The sequence below is a fragment of the Oryza sativa genome, chromosome 6 (assembly GCF_034140825.1).
Source record: "Oryza sativa Japonica Group chromosome 6, ASM3414082v1".
NCBI lineage: Eukaryota > Viridiplantae > Streptophyta > Magnoliopsida > Poales > Poaceae > Oryza > Oryza sativa.
The window spans coordinates 21,760,796-21,783,023 of NC_089040.1; the positions used below are offsets into that span (position 1 = coordinate 21,760,796).

General features: G+C 43.2%; 1 protein-coding gene, 1 long non-coding RNA gene, 1 other non-coding gene and 1 pseudogene across 4 annotated transcripts; 3 read left to right on the top strand and 1 right to left on the bottom strand.

Moving 5' to 3' along the window:
• The first annotated feature begins 2,908 nt into the window (after window positions 1–2,908).
• On the top strand, window positions 2,909–4,218 carry LOC4341267 (uncharacterized). Of its 2 annotated transcripts, XM_015787095.3 has the most exons (3): window positions 2,909–3,164; window positions 3,299–3,607; window positions 3,866–4,218. In XM_015787095.3, the coding sequence occupies exons 2-3, from the start codon at window positions 3,305–3,307 to the stop codon at window positions 3,887–3,889; spliced, it is 327 nt and encodes a 108-aa protein (XP_015642581.1). In that variant the 5' UTR covers window positions 2,909–3,164; window positions 3,299–3,304; the 3' UTR covers window positions 3,890–4,218. The 2 variants fall into 2 exon arrangements, with proteins under 2 accessions (XP_015642581.1, XP_015642582.1); XM_015787096.3 differs by having other exon boundaries at window positions 3,163–3,607.
• An 804-nt stretch (window positions 4,219–5,022) lies between these two features.
• Window positions 5,023–5,094, bottom strand: TRNAQ-CUG (transfer RNA glutamine (anticodon CUG)). Its single transcript has one exon. It is a non-coding gene; the product is annotated as a tRNA-Gln (tRNA).
• A 100-nt stretch (window positions 5,095–5,194) lies between these two features.
• On the top strand, window positions 5,195–5,883 carry LOC136351218 (uncharacterized). The gene is made up of 2 exons (XR_010741884.1): window positions 5,195–5,429; window positions 5,578–5,883. It is a non-coding gene; the product is annotated as an uncharacterized lncRNA (long non-coding RNA).
• Window positions 5,884–12,814: 6,931 nt separating this feature from the next.
• LOC4341269 (G-type lectin S-receptor-like serine/threonine-protein kinase SD2-5) lies at window positions 12,815–15,835 on the top strand (annotated as a pseudogene).
• Window positions 15,836–22,228: the final 6,393 nt, after the last annotated feature.

A 22,228-nucleotide genomic window follows, 5' to 3' on the forward strand; every position in this document is an offset into this window, starting at 1 on the left:
GGAAAAAACACAGTAACTTTGTGCTATGGAATGGAAATGTGAGTGCTAGATTTTCTCCAAAATTCCTATGAAATAACTCATTCCAAAGGAATTCTAGAGGGATTTGAGAGAGCTATTCATTTGCTCTAAAGGACCACATAGGGATTATTTCTATAGGAATCAATTCTTCAAAATTCCTCTTACTTTCCGTTTGTTACAAAGATAGCCTTTTAAATTTAAGGTTTCCTTTAGAATGTAGGATTTTATAAATGAAAAAAAACTTAGGATTCGAGTGTCATATCATCTCAAATCCTATGGATGAAAAAACACAAGAAAAGTGCATGAATAACTATTTGAATGGAGCACATGAAAAACACAAGAATCAAAAAAGAGAGATGGACACAAAGGAATTTTCCAAGAGGTAGAACCTCATGTTAAAAATTTGGTGAAGCCTTTCCTTTGTTTCAAAGAGAATATAGGATCTCTTCCCATATAAATCGAATCATCTAAAATTCCTTTTGTTTCAAAGGATCCCTAAAGCCACATGCCACTCTTGTAAGGCTTCTCTAGATTGCGGGAATAAAAATACATAGGGATAGAACAAAAGAACAAACACAAGATTGATGTGCCGTGGCTTAATGAATATCACAAGAACTTAAAAACACAGGAATCACACATTATTAGATAGAGAAGGAAAAGGGATAGAGAGGAAGTGCATCGGAGTTCTCAAAGGGAAATGTAGGCTTAGCTCCATATCCCCCGATTTTTAAAACGATGAGGAAAAGCTTCAAGCTTAAAGTTTTCTTTTTGGTTGTTTGCCCTTTTGTATATCTCGATATAAGATCTGGAGTATATGCACTCGTGTAAGTTTTGACTGTGGGTACACTTATGGGTATAGAGACCAGATTCTATCCATCATTTTAAAAAAATAACCTACTGATGCACAAGCGTCATTAGGGAAATCCTAACATAGAAAGTAGAAACTATCACGTACTACCTTTGTCCTAAATAAATTAATTTCCACCCATCCCACACATATCAATACATAACGTAAAAAAATAGAATACCCTACTTTATCAAATCTCAATGTAACTTTTTCTCACTTTATCTACCCCTTAATATAATTATTTCTAACTTTCACAAACTTCAATGCAATAATTACTTTGAAATAAACTTATTTTGGGACAAATAGAAGCAGCTAAAAATAAACTTAATATGAGACGGGTGAAGTAGTTATCATACTTGCCATGTTATATAAACACCGTGTGTAGAAATAATATATTCAACGGGTGTTTTTTTTTCAAAATAAATTCCCATTCAATCACCTCTATTCTCTCTTCTTTTATCCACCTAACCCCTTATTTCCGTTCTTCGTTTATGTGTAGAGCTAATTTCTTGTATGCGAAATGATTTATTTATCTTTTTTCTCTTCTCATTAACTTTCTTTGCCACCTTAACTTTTGCTTATGTGACAACGTACTTAACACTTTGAAAACTAAGGTGGAGGGTTGGGAGTGCCCTTACTTATCGGTGCTCCTTTTCTTGTCTGTAACCTGGCTGTCCCAATTGATTATATGACCGTGTCTGACGAGATAATCTGATAAATTGTACATGTACTGTGCGACGATCAACTGAAAGCACTGCTGATTACGCATAGGAACATTCCCAACTGGAAATCAATCAATGCAATTCGGAAGACAGATCAATCGATTTAATACTGCCCTTGTTTAACTTTTTATCACCGGAATCAGTCGAAAGCAAAATTTAAATTTTAAAATTTAATTTTGCAGCTAATTTTAAAATATTTTTTTCGTGGTTTCTCTTTTAAGTCATTAAGAACATATATAGAAGAGTTTTTCTTATAATCAGCTCTCACCCAACCGATGGGATTAGTACACATCTAACATAAAAATTCTCACGCATCGTCAGATCCCACATGAGTAGCCATCACATCAACACCTCTCTACTGTCAAACAAATCGCATTTAGATGAATGGAATTACATCGGGGTTTAAATCCTGGTGTCCACAAATATAGTTGTGTGCAGGGATTGCAAATTATACCTATTTGTTTTTATTCCTCAAATACACATGAGAGGTGCATATCTTTAAGAAGGCAGTTACAACTGCTGAAAAATAGAAAAAAAAACAAAGCGACAAACAAGGGCCTTACAATTTGTTTGTAAAAAAACAAAAACAAAAAGGGATAATTTCTTGCTTGATTGTCCACCAGAACCGATTGGATCTTGGATCTAATGAGTCGCATCAAATCCAATCTTTAAGGACCAACCTGCTCAGATCAAGCTGAAAAAGGTTGTGAGATCATCTTCAAATGGGCAGCCAGGTCGCTGTCATGCAGCTAGGTTGCTCACAGTCACACACTAATGTCCCAGCTTAATTTGCTTGGTCGTTATGCCCACAATCTACACCGAAAAGCTCTTGCTTGATTGCTTTGATTCTCGGTGATTCCAAGGTCTAGTAGGATCAAGATCTGTTCTAAAGTTGTGCATAATTGCAGAGAATTATTGCGGAGAAATGGCGATCTAGTAGTACTACTACCTCAAAATATACGATGTTTAGGACAGATTAACTACTCTTACTAAACATCATGTATAAAAAATTGAGGGAGGAGCAATTAAGTACAGAGAGCAACATCGCCACTAAGGACTGAATCTTTCATAGAAGTGGTACTGCTTTTTGCATATTTGATTTAATTTGTTGTGATTAACGTGGCATGCATGACACTAAAGTCATCATCTTAGTGCGCATAATTAATGTAAGTAGTATATATATATTGTACCCGATCTATCCCCATCACGGATATCCTACTTAAAAATCTTAAATGCGTTCGTTGCTAGATGCATCTTAAGGTTTCTCTCCTGATCAAGGCTTTGAGAGAACTTTTATAGACATCTGCAGACATGATGGAGAGATGCCTCGTGCTAGGTTTGATTGGTTGGTTGGTTGGTAGAAACTAGAAAGTGAGTGAGAGGTGGAGAGATGAAATGTACTTGTTGCAAGAGGTGGAGAAGAAGACACCAATCATAAAAGAAAGGAGGAGCTGACCTAGTTGTGGCCCCCCTCTAACACTGATCAATGAACAATCAATCATGGACATAGATAGATCACGGTTACCTTTGCAAATAGCTTTTAGCCAAGATCAGATGGTGGCGTCCAATCTTGCTAGGTCATTCAGCTAATCTCACCCCCTTCTCTGAATTTTCTCATCATTCTTGTATCTTTCTTGATGCAACCATCGATCCAACCATCCTCTGAATCTCTGATACTACTATATTTTTCTTTGGTCGATCTGCGAGATAGGCCGCAATGGCGTCGTCGTCTTCGCTGCCGGAGATCGTGAGCTTCTCGCCTGAGTCCGACGGATCGTCGTCGTCGTCGGCACCTCTGATCGGCGGCGACGGCGAGCTCGTCGTGCAGCTGGTGCCGCGAGACGTCTCTGATGGGATCCTGGGCAAGTTCGCGGACACCAGCGAGTTCGACTTCGACTACGACCAGAGCGGCCTCTGGTCGCCGCTGGTGCTGAGGCCGGAGGTCCTCCTGCTCGCGCAGACGCCGGCCGGGCGCCGCCGCCGCCGCCACCACCACCGCCGCCGGTGGAAGCGGAAGAAGGTAAGTAGTAAAAACCAAAGAAACCCTGCATTCTATCCACCCTCCTTGCTGCCAGTGAACCGGACAAAAATTCAGATTCCGGTAACCAGCCGAAATGATTTCAAATTCAAATTTGTGGCATAAATTTTCATTAAATTCATATACTTTGGGCCAATAGCTGCCTCCTAATCGACGGTTTTTGGAACCACATGCTCATGGATAATCGGCAATGAAACAGAGATCAGTCCATGATGCATCTTGATCTCTTCTCTGATGCAGATGCTCTGCTACTGCTTCTGGTGACATGAAATTGGTATTTTGGCATCATTGGCTTGGCTTCTTCTCGAGTGCAGAATTGCGTGCTTAATGATGGAGTAGGTATCTATGCGATGCAACAGAAGAAAAAAAAGGGGGTCAATACTCCAACACAAGAGGGTGTCCAATCCACGCATGTACTGCCAAAACATTGTGAAATACTTTTTTTTTGGTACCTGATGCTCTGTAATTACCATTGATTTCTTTAACAGCTTTACTGTTTTTCCATGTGAAATTTATTGATGCATCGTGCGTGTACTGATCTAAAGAAGACAAATGTTGTAGAATTACTTCGCATCATGCGTACCACGTGTTAATTTTCAGCCTTTTAGTTAGAGGAAATTAAGAACATGAATGGACTGTATATATCTGCATGATATCTAGATGGACAAAGAAGCGGAAAATAAGCTTCTTTGTAGAATTGTAATCTCTCCGTTTCACAATATAAATCATTATAGCATTTTCCACATTTATATAACATTAATATGAATATGAAAAATGGTAGAATGTCTTTTTTTTTTTTGAAACAGAGGAAGTAGTTGTGCTTTCAGCTTAATGCTCCGAGTTACAGCGCCTGTATGATCAGCGTGTGGCAAGATACCTTCTTGCCGATGGAGTTTTGAGCGTTGAGATTGGTCCTCCTGCTTCTGCGGCTTAGTTTTTTTGGTTGTGAGTTCATTGTAGCTGTGGTTTGTTTCAGTTTATTTTAATAAAAAAATTCTTTGCACAACCAGTTATTTCACACACATTATCTTGTAAACAAAACCTAGTCAAAAGCAAAAAAAAAGAAAATAAAAAACTAGAGTACCAAGGTGTCTACGTAGATTTTTCATTGGTTTCCGTTTGGAAGTTTGAAATGGTGTATTTCGTAAGAAAAAAAGTTTAGAAAGCTGCTCTAAAATATCAAATAAATTATTTTTGAAGTTTAAAATAATTAAAACTTATAATAATTTCTCGTTTCACGTGCACCTTCCAAAGCACTCTTTTATCTCACTAGGATTGAAGACTTGTTTCTGTCAGAGAAAACCCTGCAATAAAAATGATTTTGCGTATCTGAATGGAAACATGATTCTTCGATGTATCAGAGTCCATATGAATAAAAGAAAAATAAAAAAAAATTAAGGTCCCACCGAGATTTGAACTCGGGTTACTAGATTCAGAGTCTAATGTCCTAACCGCTAGACCATGGGACCTTTCATACCGTCTTCTCTTAAAGACTTAATTTATACAAAACTGGAGTAGTACGCCAGTAGAGTAGCAAACATCGCCGAGAGAGAGGGGTCTCCTCTCCTCGTCCTCGGCAGCGAGATGCGCGACGCGCTGGCAGGCAGCGAGGGAGTCCGGATCCGGGGCGTCCGTCTCTAGCACCGAGGCAACCGTACATACGAGGATGCACATGGGCGGCGGTTTGGGCCGCCTGCTCCTGGGCAGGACGCACGCAGGGGCCCTGCCTGGGGCCTGGGGGTTGTCCGGTGATGATGGTTGTCTTCGACAGGTCTGCCCATCACCTGTTCGACGAAATGCGTAGGTGAGAATCCTGCGGCTTTCTCGGTTGGTTTCTTAATGTTTTTGGGGGAAAACTGATAGGGAGTCACTACTCCACAAATATATATCGGGTTCAGTTTTTTGCTTCAAAAGAAACAAATTTGTGCAACTGAGCCTGGGTGCGTCTGCAGCAGCTCGCTTTCCTCTCTTCTCCGCCTCGCCCTTCCTCGCTCGTGCCCCTGTCTGCTGCGCTGGTGGAGGACCGAGGCAGCGACCCAGTAATGCCCGAGACGACGATCCAGTGAAGTTACCGACCCCATCTACGATCGTGACCGTGATGCGTCCCGTCCTGGAACACTGAAACGATGGCTCCAGGTTACAGCTTCCTTGGGGTAGCTGTGGATGACGCTCATGGACTTTTTTATTTACTCCGTCCCAAAATATAACAATGTTTAGTCCTCGGGATTTGTTCCAAAATATAACAACTTCTTCACTAACGTTCTGTTCTCATCCCATCACAAGTTCACAACACTTCACCATTCACTTTTCCCACTTACCTCCACTACTCATCCAATTACAACCCTCCACCATTCACTTCTACCTACTTTCTTAATAAGCATGTCCAACTCTAAAACTTCTTATATTCTGGGAAGGAGGGAGTACATGTTGGAAATATAGTCATATATCGGCATTTTTTAATCCAAAATATTAAGACAATAATCATGCATGAACAATGTGGGGTGATCTAGTGATAAAATGTAACATAACCAGGAGCATGCTTAAGGTATAATAAGCATCATGAACATACCAAGAACGCAATAGAATTGCGACTAACAGAGGTATCAAAGATTGAATTAACAGTAAAAGAATATTATACCCTGTAAATGTCCCTCCGCTGGATTGTGAGGCAGAACTGCCTCCGTTGACGTTGTCGTTCGCAGCGGCTCCGGCTCACCGGCGCGTCTCCAGGTGCTGCGGCGGCAGCGGCGGCGGCGGCTCCAGGTGCGGCAGACATGGTGGACGACGAAGAACAGAAGATGAGGAGCAGTCGTGTGGAAGCACTCCCCAAAAACCTGATCACCCGCCTACCCGGTGCAGATCTCAGGCGAAAGTGTGGTTTCGGAGGCCCTGCTCGTTCCGATCTCTCGTGCGCCCAAGCGATCAGAAGCGGGGAAGCAGAACATATGCAGCATAGGCGCGCGCGCGGAGGAAGAACACCAAAGATGAAAACCAAGCGAGAGAGATCTGATCGGATTAGCGGTTTCCTTATAGCGCAGGAGTGATACCGCCCGTTGCCGCACTAACGACGCGATCAATTGGAATTGAATCGCCTGGCCGTTACGGAGGCAATCGCGGGATTGGTCCGTTGCAAAAAGGATAGGCGCAGGCGCAGGCGCAACGCACGCCATGCCACGCCCACGGCCTCGGCCCTGCCGGCCGGCCGGCCAGCTCGGCTCGGCTCAGCGCGCGCGCGCGTGTGGCTTTCTGATTCCCACCTCAACCGGTCAACAGGGAGCCTCCAATAACTCCCTATTTAAGTTGAGATACTCCTCGTTTAATTCCTGAGGTGCTATTATTATCCTTAACATTTATTATGGGCCTTTGAGATTTAATAGAATAAATCGGACCTAGCCCAATTATTCTAACAGTCCCCACCAAATTTCAAGGCTCATAAGAAATGTTCTCAAGGTTGTGCCTGTTTGATATACCAATGTTTTGGTGGAGACTATTAAGTTGAACTTCCACCTAGGAAATGAGCTACATCAGACCACAACTGAACAATGGACTATGCCTTGAATTGTCAGTCTTGTGTGATCAGGTTTTACTCAAACCCTTGACTGGTACTGGGCCGCCGTTCGCATCCCCTCTGTTTGGAGCATATAAGTTAAACTCCAGGCCTTTTCATGAGTATCTAGAGATCGCCCAAATCTCATAGAATATGACTAGCAGTCGAACTCATATAGGTGTGTTCCTTCTGAGATGTTCTGCAGGTCAACATCTCTGCTTAGAAAAGCCACTCGGATCATATTGAGGCATAAGCCATTCTACCATGCAGAAAAGAAGAGAAGTACATCATGAAAATGAGCCCTTTTCAAGGGTCTCTTCTCTCTGTCACACAATAGTTTGTTTCGCCATCCAGATTCACGGGATCTCCGATCACAATGGACAGGTTTCCACTATTGTGCAACCTTAGGTGGGTATCAAGCCCATTTCCCTCGATGCACTGTCTATCACATTACGTGGTAGCCCCTTGGTAAACTGATCTGCTAGATTTTTAGCCGTTTGGACATAGTCCAATGCTATCACTCCGGAGTTTTTCTGCTTTCTGACAGATTTCAGTCTTCTCTTGATATGCCTAGATGACTTCATATTGTCCTTTGAACTGTTCACTTTAATAATCACTGTTTGATTATCACAGTTCATTAGGATAGCTGGCACTGGTTTTTCAACCACCGGCAAATCCATCAGGAGTTCACAAAGCCACTCGGCCTCAACTGTCGCAGTATCCAGTGCTGTAAGTTCTGCTTCCATTGTTGACCTCGTTAAGATGGTCTGCTTGCTAGACTTCCAGGAAACAGTGCCACCTCCAAGTGTGAACACATATCCACTTGTGGCTTTTATCTCATCAGCATCAGATATCCAGTTTGAGTCACTATACCCTTCTACTACTTTTGGGTACCCGGTATAGTGAATTCCATAGCTCATAGTGCCCTTTAGATAGCGCATTACTCTTTCCAGAGCCTGCCAATGATCATCTCCTGGATTTGAGACAAACCGGCTCAGCTTGCTTACAGCAAATGAGATGTCAGGCCTCGTTGCACTAGCCAAGTACATCAATGAACCAATGATTTGAGAATATCTCAGTTGATCCCTTGCTATTCTTCGGTTTTTCCTTAATAGCACGCTGGGATCATAAGGAGTAGGAGCTGGCTTGCAGTCACTATATCCAAAGCGACTCAAAACCTTGTCCACATAGTGGGATTGCACAAGTGGAATCCCACCCTCATCTCCTCTTAGTAGCTTAATGTTAAGAATAACATCAGCCTCTCCCAAATCCTTCATTTCAAAACTCTTGGACAGAAAGTCCTTGACCTCCTCAATCACATTGAGGCTGGTCCGAAAGATCAATATGTCATCGACATATAAGCACAAGATCACTCCTTCTCCCCCACCATAGCGATAGTACACACATTTGTCAGCTTCGTTCACAACAAAGCCAACAGATGTAAGTGTGTTGTCAAACTTCTCATGCCATTGCTTAGGTGCTTGCTTAAGGCCATGCAAGGATTTCAACAGTTTACACACCATTCCCTCCTGACCTTCTAGTACATACCCGTCTGGTTGATCCCTTCTAGTACATACCCGTCTGGTTGATCCATATAGATCTCCTCCTCCAGCTCTCCGTTTAGGAAAGCTGTCTTAACGTCCATCTGATGGACGAGAAGACCATGAGAAGCTGCCAGAGCAAGTAGTACTCGAATCGTGGTCAAGCGAGCAACTGGTGAGTATGTGTCGAAAAAATCCTCGCCTTCCTTTTGGGTATAACCCTTGGCCACAAGTCTTGCCTTGTACTTTTCAATTGTACCATCAAGCCTAAGCTTTTTCTTGAAAACCCATTTGCATCCTACAGGCTTGCACCCATATGGACGCTCAACGACTTCCCAAGTACCATTAGACATAATCGAGTCCATCTCACTGTGTACTGCTTCCTTCCAGTAGTCAGCGTAAGGAGATAAATATGCCTCTTCTATGGTTCTTGGGGTGTTATCCACGAGGTATACAATGTAGTCATCTCCAAAGGATTTTGCAACCCTTTGTCGCTTACTCTTACGAGTATCTACAATGTTGTCCTCCTCAGGATTTCCCTAAGGCGTTTGATCATTGTGTTCTATCGTGCAAAGTGCTCATGGGGTATGACAGTTTCTTAACTAGAGGTGCTAGGTGTATGTTTCATGAGAAATTCATTATCAAAGAATGTAGCATCTCTGGACTCAATAATTGTACCAACACGCATGTCGGGTACTCCAGAGTTTACTATTAAGAATCTATAACCCACACTGTGAATAGCATAACCAAGGAACACACAATCAATAGTATTTGGTCCAAGTTTTCGCTTTTTGGCTATAGGTACATTTACCTTGGCCAAACAGCCCCATGTTCGTAGGTATGAGAGATTTAATTTCTTCCTTTCCCATTCCTCAAATAGTGTCATTTCCTTATGCTTCATTGGAATTTTATTCAGGACATGACACGCAGTCAAAACTGCCTCACCCCACCATTCCTTGGAAAGCCCCGCAGTGTCTAACATGGCATTCACCATCTCAGTTAGAGTACGGTTCTTTCTTTCGGCCACCCCATTTGATTGGGGTGAATAGGGAGGCGTCCTCTCATGAATAATTCCAAACTCTTCGCAAAATGATGTAAACTCATTGGAAAAATACTCCCCACCTCTATCAGACCTCAACCGTTTGATTTTCCTTTCAAGTTGGTTTTCTACCTCAGTTTTATAGGTCTTAAAGTAATGCAATGCTTCATCCTTTGTTTTCAATAGATACACATAACAAACTCTAGTGCAATCATCTATCAGTGTCATGAAATATTTCTTTCCCCCTTTAGTCAATACGCCGTTCATTTCGCACAAATCGGAATGAACAAGTTCTAGAGGTGCCAAATTCCTCGCCTCAGATGCCTTGTGAGGCTTGCGAGGTTGTTTCGATTGAACACAAGTATGGCACTTAGAATCTTTGACCAAAGTGAATTTTGGAACTAAACTCATGTTAGCTAAGCGCGTCATACAACCGAAATTCACATGACAGAGTCGCGAATGCCACACATTAGACTCATCATTCTCGCTAATATGGTTCACAACATTATGATTATTACACATGTCATCTAAAGAAAAGCGGAACAAGCCTCCGCTGTCATAACCTTTTCCAACAAAAGTTCCATATTTAGATACGACACATTTATTGGATTCAAACACAAGTCTAAAACCTTCTCTACACAATAGAGAGCCGATAACAAGATTCTTCTTTATTGAAGAGACATGCTGCATGTTCTTCAGCTGCACGGTCTTTCCTGAAGTAAACTTCAGATCGACCGTACCAACACCATGAACAGCTGCAAGCGACCCGTTTCCCATCAACAAGGAGGAACCTCTCCCGACCTGATAAGAAGAAAACAGAGAAACGTCAACACATACATGAATATTAGCACCAGTATCAACCCACCAATCAGGTGAATGAAAAACAGAGAGAACTGTAGGTAATAATTTACCGTACCCCGATGTTCCTCCGCCCTCGCTAATGACCATGTTGGCAGACTTCCTGTCTTTGCGCTCAGGACAATCCTTGGCCCAGTGCCCAGACTTGCCACACACAAAGCAGTCTCCCTTTGCCTTTCCCTTGCCTTTCTTCTTAAAATTGGTTGTAGCCTTGGGTTTGACATCAAGCTTGACTTTCTTGTTGTTGTGGGATGCATGAGGGTTCTTCTTCTGTACCATATTGGCACTAGAACTTCCCTCAACCTTTTTGCCCCGGTTGTCCTTTGCCCTCGCCTTCTCCTCAACACCCAAAGAGCCAATGAGATCAGAAACACTGAACTCTTGTCTCTTGTGCTTTAGAGAAGTGGCAAAGTCCGACCAAGAAGGTGGCAATTTGGCAATAATGCCACCCGCCACAAACTTGTCCGGCAACTCACAGTTGTTGTTCTCAAGTTCCTTAGCCAGCATCTGAATCTCATGAGCTTGTTCTACTACAGAACGGTCATCGACCATCTTGTAGTCATAGAACTGCTCCATGACATACAGCTCACTGCCGGCGTCGGAAACTCCGAACTTGGCCTCAAGTGCATCCCACATGTCCTTCCCGAAAGGCATGTGCATGTACACGTCCACTATGTTGTCAGCGAGTACACTGATCAATGCTCCACGGAACAGCCAATCCGAAGCCTTGAACTTAACCTCTTCCTCAGGAGAGAGAGGTGGTTCACTTCGTTTACCCCGTGAAACATAGAAGCATTGCATCGCTGTCAACCACAATAGTGCACGTGCTTTCCATCTCTTATAGTTAGAACCATCAAATGCATGTGGTTTCAGTGCAGAAGCAAAGCCAACTACCGAAAATGACCTATCAGGTTTTTGGATTGTTGGAAATATAGTCATATATCGGTATATTTTAATCCAAAATATTAAGACAATAATCATGGCATGAACAATGTGGGGTGATCTAATGATAAAATGTAACATAACCAGGAGCATGCTTAAGGTATAATAAGCATCATGAACATACCAAGAACGCAATAGAATTGCGACTAACAGAGGTATCAAAGATTGAATTAACAGTAAGAGAATGTTATACCCTGTAAATGTCCCTCCGCTGGATTGTGAGGCAGAACTGCCTCCGTTGACGTTGTCGTTCGCAGCGGCTCCGGCTCCCGGCGCGTCTCCAGGTGCGGCAGCAGCGGCGGCGGCGGCTCCAGGTGCGGCAGACATGGTGGACGACGAAGAACAGAAGACTGCTTGGTGCAGCAGACATGGTGGACGACGAAGAACAAAAGACGAGGAGCAGTCGTGCGGAAGCATTCCCCAAAAACCTGATTACCCGCCTACCCGGTGCAGATCTCAGGCGAAGGTGAGGTTCCGGAGGCCCTGCTCGTTCCGATCTCTCGTGCGCGCAAGCGATCAGAAGCGGGGAAGCAGCGCGGAGGAAGAACACCAGAGATGAAAACCAAGCGAGAGAGATCTGATCGGATTAGCGGTACCAAGCGAGAGAGATCTGATCGGATTAGCGGTTTCCTTATAGCGCAGGAGTGACATCCGCTCGGCAAAGGCCTCGGCTCGGCGCGCGCGCGCGTGTGGCTTTCCTATTCCCACCTCAACCGGTCAACAGGGAGCCTCCAATAACTCCCTATTTAAGTTGAGATACTCATCGTTTAATTCCTGAGGTGGTATTATTATCCTTAACATTTATTATGGGCCTTTGAGATTTAATAGAATAAATCGGGCCTAGCCCAATTACTCTAACAGTACATGCTACGACGATCCAGTGAAGTGACCGACCCCGTCCACGATCGTGACCGTGATGCGTCCCGTCCCGTCCCGGGACACTGAAATGATGGCTCCAGGTTACAGCTCCCTTGGAGTAGCTGTGGATGACGCTCATGGACTTTTACATATTTATTCTATTTTTTTTTATAAGAAAACGACTGTTTATGGTGCCAAACCACCAATTTATTTATGTCCAAATAGTCCAATTGGTGGCTTGGTCAAAAATAAAGATAAGTCTTTAGAGGACTAGAGACAGTGTTTTCATTTCCTTATCATACGTCATTATCATCCCTTTTGCTGTTATAATGGCATCCGGTGTATTATATCTCATGTTAAGCTTTCTACAATAGCCACTGCATCCTTCTGTTCAGAGGAAGCCAGGATGAGAATCCCAGCATCACGAAATGGAAACACCCCTATTACCACGTTGTCCGGTATTTCCATCTTCGTTTCCTTCCTACCATAGCAAGCAATTTGTCTAAAACTACCTGTCCTTTCATCCTTGGATTCTCACCACCAATGGTTTGTGTTCAGTGAATGATCTAACCATGCGTCATTCACAGTTCTTCGTTCTTGTCTTTACTCTCATGATTTTCTCTTTGTTCCAGACTTGCCAATCCAACCATGAGCATGTCGTTTGCTCTGAATGCTGAGCCAAACACTGTGTGGTATAATAACCGCTCCCTCCTCCAGAATACATTTTCAGATGACAATTTCTTGATGCGCATCTTCCTCCCTCATGACATTGCAGTTCCAAGTATAAATGATAGCATCGTTCCTTCATTTGCTTGCGGGTTCTTCTGTGCAGGATCTGCAACCAGCTGTGATGCCTACATTTTTTCCATCTTCTTTGTCTATGTTAGCACCGATTTCAGTCAGCGGCTGCGGTGGCCCGAGATAGTCTGGTTTGCCAACCGTGATCATCCAGTTGGAGAGAATGCTACTGTTCAATTTACTGAACTTGGGGATTTAGTGCTCTATGATGCAGATGGAACACTTGTTTGGTCCACCAATACAGCGAACAAGTCTGTTGTCAGCATGAACCTTACAGGGTCAGGAAATCTGGTATTGTTAGACCGCACAAATGTGGAGGTCTGGAGATCCTTCGATCACCCAACTGACACGCTTGTCATTTCTCAGACACTACAGATGGGTCAGAAGCTTGTGGCAAGAACTTCGTCGACAAACTGGACTGAGGGAAAATTGTACCTCACCGAGTCACCGTCCTCGCTGATGGCATGTATGCATTTGCATTGCATACTACCGGAGCCCCACTGGTGGAACTGTTGCAACAAACATGTCAGCTTACGTTGCACTCAAGAATGGTAGCCTTGAGGTGTTCACTTCTTTCCAGGAGACAAAGGCGCCTGATTACCACATCCAGCTGCCTGAGAATTCCTTTGGGCTGGAGTTTGCAAGGCTAGATTGGGATGGGCACATGAGACTATATCAGTGGATCAATTACAGTGCCTGGGTGCCTTCAGATATTTTTGACATAACTGACCCTTGTGCTTATCCTCTAGCTTGTGGAGAGTATGGTATTTGCTCGCATGGACAGTGCAGCTGCCCAGATGTAGCCATTGGGCAATCAGGATTGTTTGAGCTGGTCGATGCCAAGGGAGTTAACCATGGCTGCTTTCTGACGTCTTCATTGACTTGTGGGTCAGCCAGGAAGACTAGGTTTCTTGCTGTTCCCAATGTCACCCACTTCAATTTTGTCTACAATTGGACAACAAATGAAGATCATTGCAAACTATCATGCATGGATGATTGTTCTTGTCGGGCTTCATTTTTCCAGCATAAGGACATTTCTTCTGGTTTCTGTTTTCTTGCATTCAACATATTTTCGATGATAAATTTTAGTGCACAAAGTTATTCAAGTAACTTTAGTTCTTCTGCTTTTCTCAAAATTCAGGACTCTACCCACAAATCCTTATTATCTAAAGAGAAAAGAGCAATCGTTTTGGTTGCTGGTTCTTTGAGTTTTGTTACTTCAGTTATTGTTGCAGTGCTTATAGTTCTGAGAAGAAAGAGAGACGAACCATTAGAAGATGAATATTTTATTGATCAGCTTCCAGGGCTACCCACAAGATTTTCTTTTGTGGATTTGAAATCAGCAACAGGAGATTTCTCAAGAAAGATTGGGGCAGGGGGATTTGGTTCTGTTTTTGAAGGACAGATCGGTGATAAGCATGTTGCTGTCAAGAGATTGGATAGCATAGGTCAGGGGAAAAGAGAATTCTTAGCAGAGGTTCAGACAATTGGAAGCATTAACCACATACACCTGGTGAGGCTAATCGGATTTTGTGTTGAAAAAACTCATAGGCTTCTTGTCTATGAGTACATGCCTAATGGATCTTTGGATAAATGGATTTTTCAGAATCACCAAGCTGATCCACTTGATTGGAAAACCAGATTGAAGATTATCTCTGATGTAGCCAAGGCATTAGCTTATCTTCATAGTGATTGCCGACAAACAATAGCTCATCTGGACATCAAGCCAGAAAATATACTTTTGGATGAGGTGTTCACTGCAAAGATATCTGACTTTGGACTTGCCAAACTGATTGACCGTGAGCAAAGCAGTGTCATGACTAGATTAAGAGGCAGACTGGGTTACTTAGCCCCTGAGTGGTTGACATCTGTGATCACTGAAAAGGTTGATGTGTATAGCTTTGGCGTTGTGATAATGGAAATTTTATGCAGCAGAAGGAATTTGGACTACTCGCAGCCTGAAGAAAGCTGCCATCTCATCAGCATGTTGCAGGAGAAGGCCAAAAATAACCAGTTGATGGACCTTATCGATCCATGTTTCTTTGATATGGAATTACATATGGATGATGTTTTATGAATGATGAATTTAGCAATGTGGTGCTTGCAAGTCGATAACAATAGAAGGCCTTCCATGTCCATGGTGGTCAAAATCCTGGAAGGTACCATGGATGTTGAAACTGAACTTGATTTTGACCTGGTAAACATAGACCCGATGGTAGTAGCACATCGAGCAGCTCAAAGGAACAGTATTACTTTGCAGGTAGACTCTGTCCTTTCAGGGCCAAGATGAAATACAAGGAGCTCAAATATATTCTTCAAAGATATCAAGCTCAAGATTGAAAACACGTACTCCTGTTTTCCTATACTATGGCATTTAGATAAACAAAGATGTAGACATGTAGTGATGTACTATAGTGATAATGATTTTTTTTCTGTTCTCCAATGCAGCAGCTTTATATACTTGTGATGACAAACATTTGCAGTTGCAAACTGTATGGTATCTGTTGCTAGGAACTGGAAGATCCCAGAGTTCTCTCTTTAGATAATGTTCCCAGACATATATAGTCATAGATAACTTCCAATGTCTGATAATTTATATTAAGTGTGACTCTGGAACCATCTCTTTATACCTTCTTGCCTTCTTGGTTCACTGAGGTATTGGAGCTGATCTCCTCATAATTGTGAATACTGAAAAGTAACTTGTTGCGGCGCTGCAAGGATGCTATACAGCAAATTTCTTGAGTAACTCCACCTGTAGGAATTTACCAATATATCTATTTCTTGATTGTTTGTTTAAGTCATGAAACTCTTATAATCTACTGGTAAAAGCCATGAGTGGACTGGTTGTCGTCTTGCCAACTAGTCAGCATGCATATGCTCCAGCCTCCAGGAGTCCAGGTTGTCACATTATTGAATGAAATACAAGTCATTTTCAGCTGATTGAATAATATATATAGTGTTAAAATCGAGAGATCCCTAGAAAATGATCAATAGAAGTATACGTTATTATAGCTCTACATGCATTTGAAATGGCTAGTTCGACCTGTCTGAAATTCCTGTGCTACCGGTGCCCCCTGATATAGGGGATCGCTAATGGGCGGGCGATCGTTGTGGGCGATCACCCCCGTTCCCTCCCTGTCGGGTCCCAGAACTAACAACTTGGATCCGACATAAATTAATATATCAATCCCTGGATCAGTAAATATCGATACATACAATATAACTGGTTCTTCATTGCATACGTTAAAGTTTTACAATACTAAGGGTTTTACAATAATATGTACTCATCTAATTGATCAGCTAAAATTAATATACAGCGGAAGTTTTTATACATTCTGACTAGGGAGGTATAACCTTTAGGGATTCTCTAAATTATCGGGGTCATCGTAGTAATAGTCATAAGGGTCCTCCTCTTGACCTAGATCTGAAAAAGGGGTTATAAGAGTAAGGATGAGTATTCATAATACTCAGCAAGTTATCATGAAAATATATTATGCATTGGCATATAGTAGGGTTCTTTGCAAAAAGCAGAAATAAACAATCTGGAAGAGTTATAGCAAGAATTTATAAACGTATAGACTTTATATTTCTAACCAGGGTACCATATGAGTCCCGGTACTCAATTCCATGAGTACGGCTATTCGAATAGTTTCAAAGATATTCCACTGCAGCAGATGTACGTTTTACCCGCAGTTCACGACTTGTTGATAATCATCGGCTTTAGTCATGGCCTAGTATTAATTCATTAACAATTGTGGCACCTGTTCCATGAACTTATATCCTCATATGCCCTGAACATATTGTTAACAGCAGCAAGAGGAGTTCTGGCGTTCCCGAGGTATTTAAGGGGAAATGATCGTATGACACCACGTCATCTCGATCAAGGCTTATAAATATACCATATAGTTTATACTCGAGTATCACAAACCATTTACCTGTACATGGTAATGGTTAAGGTTGCCCTTCGCGGCTATAGTTGCCTCCTGCGCGAGGACTTAAAAATAAGAACCACTATACATAGGTGCCATATTGCTAATTAACATAATAACTATGTCTGTCCCCATTCTAGAAACTGCGGTCAAACTCGTTCGTTCGACATAAGTTCCTGGTAAAACTTATATCGATCGAGACACTACTAGCCACCCGGAAATCAACCAAATCTTACGTACTGTCCTAATCTAAGTATAAGGTATTTTAACCATATTGTAGGCAAAGTAAGCAATACTAAATTATCTGGGTTTCTATGGTTGATTTATGCATATAAAATAGAATATTGAATAGAAGGCTATAAATGAATAATTTGTAAAATATAGGCTTAAATGACCAAAAGGTATATGGTAACTTGCCTTGCTCGATGTCCTGAGATTGATTGATATTATCTATTGAGTCAGATGAATCCTCAAGACCTAGGGTTAGACATATAAAATTCAATTTCAAAAGGAATTCAAATTAAATTCAAAAATAAGAAAAATAAAGAAAATAAAATAAAATGTAAAAATAGCAAAAAGGATTCAAAAGATAGAGAATGATTTTAGAAGAATATTGGTCCAAGTTTCACTGGAATTGGATTTATATTTTAAAAGATATGGGCTTCTAAAGTTTGAAAATCAATTAAATGTTAAATGTTACTGTGTGTGGGTCCCACCTGTCAGTCTCTCTCTCTCTCTTCTCTTCTTCAACCTCCGGCCGATCCCCAAATGCAGCCGGCGGCGCTAGGGTTTGGGATTGTGGCGGTGCTAAAGGGGGAAAGGGGTTGTGGCCGAGGAGGGGAGGGAGCTAGGATTCTCCGGCGACGACGAGCGGCGGCGGAGGGGTTAATTTGGTATGTGGACGGCCTAGCGGCTAGGGCGGCGGTGACATGGTTAGGCCGTGAAGGCGATTGGGATGATGTGAGTTAGACATGGCTAGGGGAGGGGTTCTAGAGCATCTATGGAGTGCTTAGATGGATTCCAACAGCTTGCCGACCTTTGGCAAGGCGCGGAGAATACTTGCTGACGAGCGCCTCCATTGGCGGCGGCCGTGCTCACGTCGGTAGCCCAGAGGGTGGCATGCTAGTGCAAACCGATTGCAAAAATGGACTCTAGGTAGTATGTCTATGGTTGAAACGGAAGAACTCACCGAGATCGGTTGAAACGACGGATTGCGGCCGGAAAAACTTCGCGGTGGCGAAGAACAGAGCAACGCGGGGGCGGCGGTGCTCGGCTTGGTGCGGCGAGGTAAAACTCGGCGGTACTAGAACATGGTTGATATAAGGTGTTCTAAGGGATATTTAGGGCGGAGGATGGATGGAGGGGTGTGGTGTCGATCGCGCATAAGGTGTTCGATCGACGGGAGAAAGTGATTGATGAGATGGATTGGTGAAGCAGAGCTTCGGGGTTGTGGGGCTATGGTTGTTGATGATCGATAATGGACAAGGAAGGGATTGAGGTCCTATTTATAGGGCTAGAAGGAGTAGATGAGCTCGAGCACCGTCATCGCCATGGATGAGCTCAAGGATTGGATATGGCTGGGGCGACAAAGGCTGTGAGACGGCGGGCAAGATCAATTTGAGTGATGGGAGGCCACGTTTGAATACTTACCAGCGAAGGATTGGCTTGACTGCGTGTGAAATCGGCTAGCGGCGTGTTGGCGCCAATCCGGGCGCGACGCGCGGTGGCGGCGAGGGTGAAAACGGCCGACTCGGGGGTGGATGGTTTGAATTGTGAGAGGGGAAACCACCATCTAACTTTAATCTAACCGTGCGGCAAGAATTGGCGCGATTCACCACGGGTAGAAGCGAAATCGCACTCGGCGGCGGCTTGGACGGGAGCGCACGGCGTCGAGCGGCGATTCCTTGCGGCGGAGGTCGTCCCGGCTTTGTTGTCGTCAAGATTGGTGCGGTGGCGGCGGTCTGAGGGCGTCGGACGGGCGACGGCGTGCCAAGGCGATCGGGCACGCGCAAGCGGCCCCGAGGCTGACGCGCGGCGACTCGGTGCGCGGCGAAGTCGGACGCCAGGGCGGCGCGTGCAAGGGGAGGAGAAGGCCAACTAAACCACGGTTTTTGAGTGGGATGTGGTCCCCAAGGATCCAGCATAGACTTTGCAAAGGATTGGATAGGGATTGGGCTGAGTTAGTCGAGCTAGGCATTCTGCCGAATACCTTGAGGGCAATGAACAGTGTTTTCAGGAATTTTTGAATATGTCCCTAGGAAAGAATGAATTTAATATATGAATTTGGAAGGGTTTTACTAGGGTTTGGAGTGTAGCAAATACTCACTAATATTAAGGTAAACTAAGGAAATAATCTAAAGTTTAAAATTTGAGAGAATTTGCTGAAATTCACTAAGGTTTGGAATAAAAGGAATAATTACGGTAAATTAGTAGGGTTCTAAGGAAGTAATACTTGAACCAATTAAGAATCAAATAGATTTTTAAAGCACACTAATTTAATCAAAAGCCAGCATGATGCAGTCAAATTTTAGTTTAAAATTTGAGGATGTTACACTCCCCTAAGGCCCTAACACGTTCCTCTTCCCTTCTTCTCTTCCTACTACACCATAAATTAAAAAAAAGTAAAAAAAACACAAGTTAGAAAAAAAATAAAAATAGAAAAAAAAAATCTAATACTCTTATTTATGTGCATAGACTCTATACTTATGTATAGACTTTGTTGTCGAGTGACAACCACGTCACGTCGAAGAACGTGGGATTGGGTCTGGTGTTTTGAACAGTAAATGGTATTGACTTAATAAAATGTTTGGGATCCCCCTATCACATGGCACTAGGGGCTATTTATAGCCCTAGTACAAGCTGTTACTCTCTAGGGTTTATTGTTTACAGGAGATTTTACATGAATACCCTCATGACGGTGACATCTACAGGGGTAACCAATGTCTATTGAGTTATGGGCCTGCTAACAGCTTCCTCGGCCTGCCCCAAGCAAGTGGCGAACAACCTTCTCGGACCGATCCCGAGCGAAGCTGCATCCCGCTCTACCGAAAGGGGATGCCTTCATACTTCGCCATGAGCTTCGCCATGTACTTTGTCTTCATGCATCGCCATGGGCTTCGCCTTCATCCAGACTTGGCTTCCGGTCATTTTATAGATCCCTGATGGTTTCGGCGGGTTCGGGCGAAGGCCCTCATGACATGCCTCCAACAAACTTTATATCGTAAACTTTGCACGTATAAACTTTATGTGTGTGTGTGTGTGTGTATATATATATATATATATATATATATATATATATATATATTATTTGAATCGGGTATATAAACTTTTGACTTATAAACTTTAGCTGTATAAATTTACTAAAATAGGAAAGTAATGCGGTGCCAAAAAAGTAAACCACGTGAAGAGGGGCCTGATCGCGTGGGGCGAACAATCGCCCATTAGGATTTTCGCCTGATATAGGGATAGGCAAACCACAAATTTCGAACCTTGCACTGCACCCGAATGCTGGCTGAAAAAGGAAAGAAGATGGAGAAGAAAGGGAGGCCGTGTGGGCCTGAGGGAGAAAAAGGAAGGGAGGTGGCCCGAGTGAAACAGTGTCTCTTTTTATTTTCCATGGATTTGTTTGAGGGGTATTTGGAAGATTTGATATTTGAACTCACAAAGTTCTCAGGATTTGAAACAGTAACTTCATAGGCTAGTATTTTGATGGTTTTGAATTGGATTTGAAAGGAATTTGAGATGGGTTGGGGGGGGAGGAAATATGGGAAAGGACGATGCAAAACGGATTTGAATTAATTCACAAGGTAGGGATTCATAAAATGGATTTTGGGTTGATGAGATAGAACCCGAATGGTAGGGTGTCGATTTTGAATTCTTAGAAGAAGGGCTTCCGGGGAAGAGGTTGAATTCCAAAATTCAAATTTCAAGAGTTGATTTTGAATTGGGATTTTTGAAAAAAAAATTATAATTAAGGTTTTTATTAAAATAGTTTTCAACGGTCCGAAAAATTGGGGCGTTGCATGCATGGAGCTAGACGCGTTTCCGATTGTTTCAAACGACCGCACCGGACGGTACATGATTTGGTTGGGTTCGCACATTGTAGATCATTTCAGATGACGCACTAGACTTTACAATGCAGCACCGGACTTAGTGCACGATGTACATAATTTGAAATCAGGGTGCACGCGCTCACTCTAATTTGGACGTAAAAACGGCAAACAAATGCACACAGTCCATGAAAACACTAAACACTGGACAAAATGTCTCCTCTTTTTATCGTGCTTACATGTAGGGGCAAGATAACTATGGCTGCGCCGGTGCATGCATGGCCTCCTTGAAGGCCCTGGAGCCGCGAATCCTGGCGTCCTACCCACTACGGGAGAGAGGACGAATGGTGAGCTACACGCCTTTGGCATGGTGCCCTTCTTCATCCCGGAACGTGAGCAGGAGATACATCTGTGTTTCCGTCTGCTTCGTCCTCCGTCGGCTACTCAAGTATGCACGCATTTCCAGGAGGAATTAGAAGCTTCTACTTCTACTCGCAGCAACGATGACGATGACGAGGACTCGACTCAGGGTGTGTTTAGTTCCACGCTAAAATTGGAAGTTTGAAGAAAGTGACGGAAAAGTTGGAAGTTTTTGTGTGTAGGAAAGTTCGATGTGACAGAAAAATTGAAAGTTTGAAGAAAAAAGTTGGAATCTAAACAGTGCCTCAGATATTTGGGAGGTGTTGGGTCTGGGGATTTGTCACGACCGACCTGCTGCTGATGGAGAACCAGATCCCTTTCTTTGTCATCCAGAAGCTGTTCGAGTAGCTTCGGATGAATAGTGATAATAAGGCCATTCACAGTGTGTCCTAAAATTTTACCAGATTTCACATGCCACATGGACCAAGAACCATACTAGCTACATACTCCACAATGCATATTACTTATAGTGGGTCTTACCTATCTCTCTCCTCTCACTTTTCTCCCTTCCCCTCTCTCCTCTCACTTTTCCCACCACCACCAGTCCCTCATGGGCGGAGGAAGCGAAGTGGCACCGATGGTGAGCGTCGCGGCGGCAGCGGCGCCGGGCAGGGCTCCACGC

Bases quoted from the DNA above. Each gene is read 5' to 3' on its own strand.
- LOC4341267 (XM_015787095.3), top strand. From the start codon at position 3,305: ATGGCGTCGTCGTCTTCGCTGCCGGAGATCGTGAGCTTCTCGCCTGAG. The intron at 3,608-3,865 runs GTAAGTAGTAAA...TCTCTGATGCAG, and splicing joins GCCGGTGGAAGCGGAAGAAG to ATGCTCTGCTACTGCTTCTG.